Below are 12,629 nucleotides of genomic sequence, written 5' to 3' on the forward strand. Positions count from 1 at the left end.
AATCCCATCATCTAGTAAAGTTCATTAGTCATGAAAGAACTGACTTCCATTTCTGCAACTATAGCTCCAGGCATCCCTTATTAACCATGGCAGTTCCATCAAGTAGAGGACACTGGAGACATGGAAAGATGGGGGACCTAAGCAGCTTAAAATATGTAAAGATTTCTGAGCAAAATTTCTCCTCCAAAATAAGTGGATCTCTTCAGTTTCAAAATTCAGTAGAAATACAGTGTGGATAATTGTACTGCATTATTATAAAATAGATGACTGTGACAGTCCGATAATAATCAGGCAGTGATCAAATACAGAAATAAAAAAACAAATCTTTTGTGTTCATTGTCTGATTTATTCCTGCCAAAATTGCATTCATTAATGTTTTCTGAGTTTTTCCTGTTCTAAGGTCTCTAAGGGCGTGCTGTGTTGCTTCAGGTGTGTCTGACTCTTTGTGACTCCATGGACTGTAGCCCGCCAGTCTCCTCTGTCCGTGAAATTCTCCAGGCAAAAATACTGGAGTGGGTTGTCCTGCCCTGCTCCAGGGGATCTTCTTGACCCAGGGATTGAACCCTCATCTCTTACGTCTCCTGCATTGGCAGGCGGGTGCTCTACCACTACTGCCACGTGGAAGCCCTACGTGAATTATTTCATGTAATCTTTGTAACTGCCTGTCCTAGGGAGGAATGCTCATTGCTCCCATTTTACATATGAGGAAACAGAGGCACAGAGTTTAAATCAATTGCTGAGGTCACAGACACTAATAAGTGGTATAGTTTGGCTTTGAATTCAAGCTGTCATTTCACAGCTCATGTTTTTAATTTCTTCCTCCCGTGAAACTAAGCTCTGATTTATATGAGCCTACCAAAAAATGGAACCAGAGGTCTTGGAAGAAAGAAAATATTTATTGTCTCACATTTCTTTTTTCTGTTTGTTTTCATGGGTACTCGGTTCCTAGTCCCTTTTGTTTGGGGGACAATGTAGCAGTTTGTTGTATTTCAACCAGTACTGTTCAGACATGGTGGTATGAGCTCACCCTGGAACTTCAGCTTCTGTCTGGCTGGTTGACTTAGTCCTAGTCAGCAGCCTTGGATGCCGCTCTCATGCCCTGAGTATGGCGGTTCCCTTCATGCTGGGAGACAAAGTCTGTTGTTCCTTTTGTGGAGTCAGCTTGAGGATGTCAAGCTGTGCTGCCCCAGTTCCGTACAGCCCCTGAAGACATGGAGGGTGGTGGTAAATCAGAAAATGATGGTAAATTGGTGGGTGGATTGGCTGGGAAATGTGGGAGTTGCCACGTGACAGCCAAGAGCTGTATAGCCTTTTCTGCTCTGTAAATAAGGCAAGTGCTAGACTTTTCTTAGCAAAAAGAGTGTGTGAGTGGGAACGCAAATGGGTGTGTGGGCAGTTGTGGTGAGAGAGACAGCGTGGGGCATGGCTGGCATTCTGAACATGAAAGGAGTTGAAAAGCTGTCTGGCAGCTCTAGAAGTTACTGCAATCCTGACATTGCTACAAGGCCACGCCACACGGGCTCTGGTAAAAGGAGGTGCAAAGAAACAAAGTCATCTGGCAGGTGGTGTCTGGAGTATAAGTACCTTTTGTGTGTGTGTGTGTGTGTGTGTGTGTGTGTGTTAGATGCTCAGTTTTTTCTGACTCTCTGGATCCCATGGACCTTAGATGATGCTACAGCAAGAAATAGGACTATTCTAGGTATGGGTGCCACAAAAACTGTGTCCAGAAAGCACAATCTTTGTGGAAATTTTATTAGGATTAAGAAATATATGCTAGTAAAACTGTTCATTTGTATGCCTTTGGTCGTTTTCCTTAGTTGTTTTGTAAAGTCTTTTGTATTTCGAAGGACTTTAGCCTCAAAAAGCCTCCGTGAAAATAGTTTGGTTTTATCCCTTCTGTTCAACATAGGAAAAGAGCCACTAGAGCCTGGGTAGTTTTAGAAAGTAAAGGCTGGCAAAGCAGAGGACAGCTGGCTTTTCTAGTCCCTTCTGCCTGAGCTTTAATTTTTTTTTTTTTTTTTTTTTTTTGAGAGCTCACTTTTATTAAGCTCTTGGATATGGTGCTGCTAGTTTCAAGGGCCAGAGGAGGCAGTGGGAGGGGAGGGACATCAAAAGGAGGGGAGGAAGAAAAAGGAAATTAGTAGATAACTGGAAAAAAGCAACAGTGAATGTTCTTCTCATGGTTTGAGCAGAGGCATGATTTCACACAAAGATATGGTAGGCAGATGGAAATACTTAGAGAAGAAGAGACTCCATTTGTAAATATGACTAGGGTCAGAACAATTTTTTCCTGATCCACCTTGATTTGTATAGCATAGTGACCTTTGATCTATATTTGAATGTTGCATTTGTCTTTTAGTTGAATTAATTTTGGTCTAGTAGTTATAAAAACAAAAGGAAAGGCAATCATGTATTTTAATTTCCTTCATTAAGCCTTCATCTTCCGATTGCAATCAATTTGATTAACGTATTCAAAATTTCATGTAATTGTGGTTCAGGATATTTCATAAAAGAAGTTTTTTTTTCCTTAACAACTGTGAATCAGTTTTACAACATGGCTATTCATCTGAGGTTGGTTTTCAAGTTAGATTTTTAAACGTAAGTAGCGCGCTATGTCTATTTCTAGAGTTGGAGAGATGGAGTGGGGATGTTTATCTGTGGAGATACATTTATCCCAGGAAACTGTCAGACGATTGTGGTATAAAAAGAAGTGAGATGGTTCGTGTGCTTCTTCAGTGTCCATCACAGCACTGACCACTGTTGTGCTCTACAGAACTTGTGTTCTGGTGCCCGCTCCTCAGCTGATGCTTCTGATACTCAGTGACTTTGATTGAGCTTATTTACCCAGTGTTTAAAATTTAAGTTTCCCATGTTTGAACATGAGTTTTCATATAAGATCCGTATTTCTTACTTCTCTCGGAAAAGAACATATGTCATTCCCTGAGAGTTGCTATGGCTCCCTTAATGGAAAATGGGCTTACTCTAAGTCAGTGTAGTCCCATCTTTCTTTCCCTTTTGTTTATGAACACTGAGGCTGAATTTAATTTACTATTTATCATCCTATATGAGACCTGATCATTCATTGACACTATATTCCTGGGCCCTGGAGGCATTCTACTCTGTAAATCCTTCTGACAAAGGTTGATCAGTTGCAGGTGAGATATGCTGGGGATCCCTAATGTTCTCTCATCATACAGGCTGTGTTCCCTGAGGCATTCCTGTGGATGCAGTGTGAACTGGTAGAAGACAAATTATAACTTCAGAAAATTTCTGTTTGCTTCTTATGATGCATCCCTTTCTAATGTTATTAAACTTACATGTGTATGGTCCATCTCCCTTTTAAGCCTATAAGCTCCTTGAGAACAAGAGCCATATATCCTTCATTTTTGATGTCCTGAGGATTTCAATAAAGAATCTAGCACATTTAGTCACTTCACTCCTGTCCCAGTCTTTGCTACCCCATAGACTTTAGTCCACCAGTCTCCTCTGTCCATGGGATTCTCTAGGCAAGAAGATGAGTGGTTGCTATGACTTCCTCCAGAGGATCTTTCCGACCCAGGGATCAAACCTGCATCTCTTATGTCTCCTGTATTAGTAGGCAGGTTCTTTACCATTAGCTCCAAGTGGGAAGCCCAAATGTTCAAGGAAAGTACAGTTTATAAAAATAAATCTCTCTCTCTCTCTTTTTTTTTTTTTTTAGGAAAAGCATTGGCAACTTGAAAACTGTTCTTCTGTTCCTAAAAGAGACACTAATTTAATGGGAAATAAGATTCAAGAGAAAAGCATAAAGGAAATTCGTTTATTTTCTAAGGAGGAATCATGTTTAGACCCATCAAAACATTCGCTACTTGATAAGAAAACATACAGGTTAGTACATCTTACCTGTAAAGGGTAAAATTGGCCCCCAGTTCCTTCTATGCTCTGTGGAATGTCTAATAACTACCTCAAGATTTCGCTCACATTGTGATCATTGGTAGATGTGTGTGTGTGTGTGTGGCAGGGGGAGAGCTTATATTCTCAGGCTGATATCTGATTCTTACTTCTTGTCTCTTTGTAATGATTGATTTCTATCCTGTCTTCTAGTCTTCTGTGTCTATTCCATCATCAACCTAATTTTGGAAATTAACCCTTTTCTTCAAAAGCAATATATGTGTGTATGTGTGTATGTACGTGTCTGTCTAGCTAGCTACCTCTCTTAGAATGTATGTCAGATTTTACTTCTGGTTTTGGTAAGGCACACAGAGATTTGTGGGCTTCCCAGGTGTTTCAGTGGTAAAGAATCTGGCTTTCAACGCAAGAGCTGCAGGAGACGAAGGTTCAATCCCTAGGTCGGGAAGATCCCTGGAGTAGAAAATGGCAACCCAGTCCAGTATGCTTGTCTAGAGAATCCCATGGACACAGGAGCCTAGCAGGCTACAGTCTATAGATTCACAAAAAGCTGGACATGACTGAGCATGCCTGCATTCACAGAGGTTTATGTGACAGAAGGTCAAAGAGCTTAACTTTGAATATTGAACATTACTCTCATTCTTTGACTTCTAGTCTTTCCTTCCTGTTGTTCAGCCATTTCATCTCTTCTGCCACTCAGATGGATCCCATTCTTACATTCCTCTAACTCTCTAACGCCAGGCAGTTTTAATTTTTTTTTTTTGGTTTATTTGTTTTCTATATTCTTCATAACTCATGGTCTTGTAATTTCATCTTTTGTATTAAACATTTTTTTTAGAAAACAATTTTATTCATTGTATTTTCTTTGATACAGTTGGCATTTCTATTACCACATGCCTATATTACTTTTTTAAGCTCTATAGAAAAATTGCATAGAAAGTAGAGAGTTCATACATACTCTGCCCTCAGCCCATACAGTGTCTAATGTTAGTGTGGTACATTTGTTACAATCCATGAACCAATATTGATACTTTATTATTAACTAAAGTCCATAGTTTACATTTAGAGGGTAAAGTTGAGCATTCTCTGATGACACTACCCAGAGACCTCTGCCTTGCACTTTTCTAAATTAATGCACTCTTTGACTAAACTCTTGGGGCTCAGACCCGCCAGTTGGGGTTTTTCTGTTCCAGTCTCCTCACCCTGGCAGCCTTGCCTCTTGCATAACTTCCCTTGGGTTAACTTCTGCTTGGCCAATAGGAAACCCACACATCCTTGCCACCCCAGCTACTCGACAGTCACTCCTTCTCCTCCTGCTCGCTGGGGCAGTTTCAGTCATAGTAGACTTTTTCAGATATTAATTCACTGGTTCACTGTGTCCCTCTAAGGGTTATCCTGGGCAGCATATGTTTAGCTTTTTGCGTGGCTTATGTGAATGGAAGCTAAAACTGAGAGGAAGAGTCCTTCCTCTTCCATGAGGGTGGGACTCAGTCCTTACCTGTGACTCTCTCCAGTGCAAATCTCTCTCAGAATTTCTGCATCCTTAGTCTTTTTTTGTCCTAGAGTGGTGGTTGATCTGAGCATCACAAGATCAGTTTTGGAGCCACCTTCTTGACAAAGGGAGCAAGCACAAGGAATTGATCTAGCACCTCAGTTTGAAATGTGGGAATGCTGTCTACCTCCTAATTAATTAATTATTTTGCTTTCAGACTTTTTGGACCTCTGTTGATAAGGAGGTAGAGGAAAAAAAATTCCCTTTTAAACATCCTGTTACACTAAATTACCCTTTGGTATTTGTTCTTCCATTTCCTTGAATTATGGCTTGCTAAAATGTCAAGTGGCATTTTGCTTTCAGTCAGAAGAATCTTTCAGTTTAGAAATATAGCATGACTGATCCTGTACAAGAATAGAACACTGAGAATGGAAAACTTGGGGTATGGTAAAATGCCCCCACCCAGCCGCCCAACTTAATCAGGAAATAAAGTTACCCCAGGATAACACCGATTGATCATTATTTCTCTTTCTGTGACACTTCCAGAAGACTGAATCCAAATGTCCACAGATTCTTATTTATTTCAGCCAAATACTAATTTCCCATTCCTTATGACAATCTCAGTCATTTAACTTTAATCAACCTTTCCTTAGAGTTCAAAATTGGCCTCTTGAACTCTTTACTTCTTTTTGGACTTCTGTCTCATCTTATTTCCTTTCCTGTTGTCCCATGACACTTGTCTTCTGAAAATTAGTGCTGATGTGTAGATACTTAAATTCACAGATTTCTCTTAAAACTAGAGCTTTGCATCTGCTAGATTAGATAAGACTACAGCAGAGTGATCTTCTTACCTTTGTTATATATTTCTGTGGGCCTTGGGAGAGGTTTCTGGCAGTAAAAATCGAAGTTATCCCTGTTTACTGCATCTTTTCAAGTGACAATATACCCCAAAATATCTGTGGTCTTTAAAATTTCTGCCTTTAATTCAAATGGGTAGTTGGCATAATTTTAAAAATTTGTAGTAAAGAGATAGTACAGAATAAAGTAATTTTGAAATTTTTGAACTAATGGGAAGAAAAAAATTAAAAACATATCCTTAGAATTGACTTGGCAGGTACAGCCCTGACTTCTCCCAGAAATATGTTCATGAATCCTATGGAGAAAACCTAAAAATGCAATACAGCTGTCAGATGTAAAGTATCTTTTGTGCTCTTCATCCAGTATTGAAGAGATTATAGATTACCGTTTACCTAAGAAAATATTATTCTGAAGAATGTGCCCTATTCCTAATCAGATCAGGAAATCCAAGGAGAAATCATGCCAGTTCTCATCTATATGCAAAAGTATGAATGAAAAGTAAATACATGAAAGAATTTAGAGAGACTAAAAGGGGAAAAGCACATTTGGTGAATGTATGCAGGTGGGGAAATGTTTAAATGGAGAGGGAGGAAAAATAAGAAAGATAGAGATACAAAAAGAAAAAGCCGTTCAGGATGGGGAACACATGTATACCTGTGGCGGATTCATTTTGATATTTGGCAAAACTAATACAATTATGTAAAGTTAAAAAAAAAAAAGCCAATAGGAAATAGAAGAAGCAGGAATAATAAAGGAAAAAATTAAATCATGTAAAGCCATGTTCTCACCTTAACTCCTAAGAGTCTCTTTCTAGGATAAAATCTTTGCATTTATTATGTTCTGTCTTATACATAAACATCAGGTTTCCATAGACTTAACATATTTTATGATATAATGTGTGAGAAGAAGGTAGGTGGTAAAACGTCATCTTCAATTTAAACCTGAGGAGATGAATGAAGATGAATATGGAGTTTAACAGAGAATAGGAAGTTTTAATGCTTAGTTAACAATTGACCCAAAGAAATAGATTTTTCCCTTCTATAGTTTCTACAAATGTCATATTACCATCAGAAAATGGGAAAAAAATAAAATGACTAAAAAGATAAAATAGAGAAAGAAAACCGCAGTGTACATGCATTTTTCTTAATGTATAGCAATATTTGGTTTCTGGACTCACACAAAAGTATTCTAATCTAGATAAATTACAGATAAAATGAATAATTTAGGCAATATAGCCTTAGAATACTTCTTTATTATGAAAATAATACATGTCCATTAGGATAAAAATTGGACATACAAATAAGCAAGACGAAAAAGATGAAAAGAAATCATTAACAGCAAAACCACCGCTAACACTTAGGCATTTCACTCTTCAGGTCTTGTTCCGAGCATGCTAATGCAGCTAAACAAATATGCATTTTATAAAAGTGAGGATGTAGTACACATAGTTTGTAACCTGTTTTACAACCTAAAAAACATACAGGTAGTACATTTCCATGTTATTTAATATGAGTGTCCCCAGATGTCAATATTCACGACAACTCCTTAAGAATTATCATGTAGCTTTCTAAACATTCTCTTCTTTTAAATATTTAAACTGTTTACAAGTTTTAACTGGGAACATTTCTTTAAATACCTTCATGCATACGTGTTGGAATACCTGACCACATTCATCATTAGAATAAATTATTTGAAACGGAGGTGTTGAGTCAAAGTTTTAAAGGTCTCTGAGTCTTGCTAAATTGCTGTCCCAATGATGTGTGGGCTCTACCACCAGCAGGAAAGGGAAATGACTGTGTCTGAACGAACACTGCATGTTGTCATTGTCTTAAAATTGTTGCTCTGATAGACTGTCAGTGTTTTAAGTTGGACTTTTAAATTATTTGTGAGAATAAACATTTTCACATGTTTATTAATCTTTAATAATTCAGTAACAAACTTGAAAGAGGTATCTGATGTCTGGTAGACTAATTCCCAATCCAGCCGTAAGAGAAGCATATTCCAGCCGTATCTTGAATAAATCCCATAGGCTACACTCACCATTGTACAGATAGACTTCTCTGTTATTGAACCACTCTTCATTTTAGAATGACTCTATTGGTAAGTCAGACCTATCCATCTGAACACACTCTAATCCATCTTTATTCTTATGCTAGGGCAACAAAGAGCACTCTGTCTTTGGAGTGCTCCAGAGCACTCCGTCTGCTATGATCTGACACACTTTTCTTTGGCTACCATTAAAAAAATATTTATGGTGAAAGGATTATTTATTAGAAGACAGGGTAAAAGAATTAGTTGAGAAATGAAATGTAGATTTCCATTAATTTCTCAGTAAATTTGTATAAAACAGAAGGCACACTTACCGATTCTTAAACATACGAGATGATTAGGTTCTAGAGTCCATATTATTATTAGAAGGGAATTTATATTTAGTATTATTTATATGATATTGATTTTCTAATTATTCTGCCAGTAGAGCTTATGTGATAAAATAGGAGTAATTGTAAATGTAAAAATTTTTAATATAAGATTAAAAAAAAGAATATTAGAACTGACTGCATATACATGTGCTTAGTGTATGACTCTGTGTGACTTTATGGACTGTAGCCCACCAGATTCCTCTGTCCATGAGATTTTCCACGCAAGAATACCAGAGTGGGTTGTCATGCCCTCCTCCAGGGTATGTTCCCAATCCAGGTATCAAATTCTCATCTCTTGCATTGGCAGGCAGGTTCTTTACTGGTGAGTCATTGGAGAAGCCCCAGAATTGGCTTTTGGGAATATTGGAACACCTAATTTGAGTGGTAAATATTGTATTATTCTGTCCTAAAGTGATAGTAGTCAATACTTACTGAGCTCTTACCATATTCTAAGCATTCTTCTAAGGTTTTTATGGTTTAGCTCATTTAATTGTCACTATAATCCTTGGTCATGTATGGACATGAGAGCTGGAGCCTAAAGAAAGCTGAGCTCTGAAGAATTGATGTTTTTGAACTGTGGTGTTGGAGAAGACTCTTGAGAGTCTCTTGGACTGCAAGGAGATCCAACCAGTCAATTCTAAAGGAAATCAATCCTGAATATTCATTGGGAGTACTGATGCTGAAGCTGAAGCTCCAGTACTTTGGCCACCTGATGCTAAGAGCTGACTCATTGGAAAAGACCCTGATGCTGGGAAAGCTTGAAGGCAGGAGGAGAAGAGGACACAAGAGGATGATATCGTTAGATGGCATCACCGACTCGATGGACATGAGTTTGAGCAAGCTCTGGGAGTTGGTGACACGGAGGGAAGCCTGGTGTGCTGCAGTCCATGGGGTTGCAAAGAGTCGGACATGACTGAGCAACTAACTGAACAGAACTCAACTGATAATCCTTGGTGGTATCCACAGTTGTAATCTCCATTTCATGACTAGGAAAGCAAGACAGAAAAAAGTTAAGTGACTTACACAACCTATAAGAGGTGAGCCAGGGACCCTAAAGCAGGCTCCAGAGTCAATACGCTTTGCTGCTGCTCTATTCTGCCTGTGCAACAATCAACATGTGGCAGTATTGAAATTTTGTTGGTCTCTGAGTCAAGTGATCAAACGTTTTGTTAAGCATCTGCTATTGGTAAGCAACTCCTCTAGGCACCTTCACTTCCTTTAATGCCCAATAGGGCACTTGGGAACTTGACAGTCATCATTCCTCCCTTGTACATCCAGCACTGAGAGACGGGAAATATGGTCTTCCCTTCTCATAGAATTGATGGCAAGGATGCCATAGTCCATAGTAGGCCCCCATCTTGCATCACCCCATAAGACATTTTTGCAAAAGTTTTAAACTCTATCTATGCTCTGTATTAGCTTCCCAGGTAGACAATCCCCAAGCTAGTGATAAAGAACAAACACCCCCTGCCCCAGCCTGCCCCAGCCAATGCAGGAGATCCAAGAGATGTGGGTTCAATTCCTGGTTCAGGACGATCCCCTGGAGAAGGAAATGGCAACCCACTCCAGTATTCTTGCCTGGAGAAACCCATGGACAGAGAAGCCTGGCAGGTTACAGTCCATAGGGTTGCAAAGAGTTGAACATGACTGAGGAGACTTAGCACATGCACACATTTTCTTTATTTCACTTCTGAGGTGGCATAGTGGTAAAGAATTTGCCTACCAATGCAGGTGAGGTGAGTTCAAACCCTGGGTCACGAAGATCCCCTGGAGGAGGAAATGGAAACCCATTCCAATATTCTTGCCTGGAGAATTCCATGGACAGAGGAGCTTATAGCCCTGACAGGCTACAATCCATAGGGTTGCAAAGAGTCAGACATGACTGAGCAGGCACACATGCATGCTGTTTATTACATCCTTTAGTTTCTTTGTATTTGTCCACCAGGAATACTGGAAACTTGGGAGTATTCACCTCTTTCCAGTTCCCTGTACATTTTCATAGTCACCGTTTTCCCAGGAGTCAAATGTCTTTGGAAATGAAGCAATAGATTGGCCTTTGTGGTTTGGGGAAAAATTTCCATCTACCCTCAGTCTTTTGGATGGCAAAGATTTCCTTTAAAAAAGTTATAATTCTAAATAATTTATGTAGATACTCCCCCCAGTCAAGGAGGTAGAACTTAACTTTCCTCTTCATCTGCCTTCAGGGAGTATTGTGTAGACATTTAGGGAAAAAGTAACTTTGCTGAGACCTGGCAAGCAACCTTGGCCAGTTGATAAAGTTTACATCAAACAGTGGTAAGTCAGGTCAATAGCAGGTGCCCTTGATAAATTGTGGGCTTCCCCGTGGCTTAGTTGGTAAAGAATCTGCCTGCAATGTGGGAGACCTGTGGTTCAATCCCTGGGTTGGGAAGATCCCTTGGAGAACGGAAAGGCTGCTCACTCCAGTATTCTGGCCTGGAGAATTCCATGGACTGAATAGTCCTTGGGGTCAAAAAGAGTCTGACATGACTGAGCGACTTTCACTTTCACTTTGATAAGTGGTAATGAACATAACACTTCACCTCTCTTATCTTTCTTCCAACAACTCATAATCCCCATCTAAGCATTAGAAAAGCATCAGTTCAGTTCAGTTCAGTCGCTCAGTCGTGTCCGACTCTTTGCGACCCCATGAATTGCAGCTCGCCAGGCCTCCCTGTCAATCACCAACTCCCGGAGTTCACTCAGATTCACGTCCATCAAGTCAGTGATGCCATCCAGCCATCTCCTCTGTCATCCCCTTCTCCTCCTGCCCCCAATCCCTCCCAGCATCAGAGTCTTTTCCAATGAGTCAACTCTTCCCATGAGCTGGCCAAAGTACTGGAGTTTCAGCTTTAGCATCATTCCTTCCAAAGAAATCCCAGGGCTGATCTCCTTCAGAATGGACTGGTTGGATCTCCTTGCAGTCCAAGGGACTCTCAAGAGTCTTCTCCAACACCACAGTTCAAAAGCATCAATTCTTTGGTGCTCAGCCTTCTTCACAGTCCAACTCTCACATCCATACATGACCACAGGAAAAACCACAGCCTTGACTAGATGGACCTTTGTTGGCAAAGTAATGTCTCTGCTTTTGAATATGCTATCTAGGTGGACATAACTTTCCTTCCAAGGAGTAAGCGTCTTTTACTTTCATGGCTGCAGTCACCATCTGCAGTGATTTTGGAGCCCCAAAAAATAAAGTCTGACACTGTTTCCCCATCTATTTCCCATGAAGTGATGGGACCAGATGCCATGATCTTTGTTTTCTGAATGTTGAGCTTTAAGCCAACTTTTTCACTCTCCACTTTCACTTTCATCAAGAGGCTTTTTAGTTCCACTTCACTTTCTGCCATAAGGGTGGTGTCATCTGCATATCTGAGGTTATTGATATTTCTCCCAGCAATCTTGATTCCAGCTTGTGTTTCTTCCAGTCCAGCGTTTCTCATGATGTACTCTGTGTATAAAGTTAAATAAGCAGGGTGACAAAATACAGCCTTGACGTACTCCTTTTCCTATTTGGAACCAGTCTGTTGTTCCATGTCCAGTTCTAACTGTTGCTTCCTGACTTTCATACAGATTTCTCAAGAGGCAGATCAGGTGGTCTGGTATTCCCATCTCTTTCAGAATTTCCCACAGTTTATTGTGATCCACACAGTCAAAGGCTTTGGCATAGTCAATAAAGCAGAAATAGATGTTTTTCTGGAACTCTCTTGCTTTTTCCATGATCCAGCAGATGTTGGCAATTTGATCTCTGGTTCCTCTGCCTTTTCTAAAACCAGCTTGAACATCAGGAAGTTCACGGTACATGTATTGCTGAAGCCTGGCTTGGAGAATTTTGAGCATTACTTTACTAGCATGTGAGATGAGTGCAATTGTGCGGTAGTTTGAGCAATCTTTGGCATTGCCTTTCTTTGGGATCGGAATGAAAACTGCCCTTTTCCAGTCCTGTGGCCACT

The 12,629-nt window shown here is 39.8% G+C and overlaps 1 protein-coding gene across 3 annotated transcripts in view; it reads left to right on the top strand.

Annotated features, from left to right (window-relative positions):
• WDR49 (WD repeat domain 49) overlaps window positions 1–12,629 on the top strand; it is a 169,572-nt gene that overhangs the window by 125,523 nt on the left and 31,420 nt on the right. For all 3 annotated transcript variants that reach the window (XM_070792210.1, XM_070792208.1, XM_070792211.1), the window contains one exon: window positions 3,701–3,867. In XM_070792210.1, the coding sequence (XP_070648311.1) occupies window positions 3,701–3,867 (167 nt within the window). The remainder of the gene's footprint in view (window positions 1–3,700; window positions 3,868–12,629) is intronic.

Source organism: Bos indicus, chromosome 1 (assembly GCF_029378745.1).
Source record: "Bos indicus isolate NIAB-ARS_2022 breed Sahiwal x Tharparkar chromosome 1, NIAB-ARS_B.indTharparkar_mat_pri_1.0, whole genome shotgun sequence".
NCBI classification, from domain to species: Eukaryota; Metazoa; Chordata; class Mammalia; order Artiodactyla; family Bovidae; genus Bos; species Bos indicus.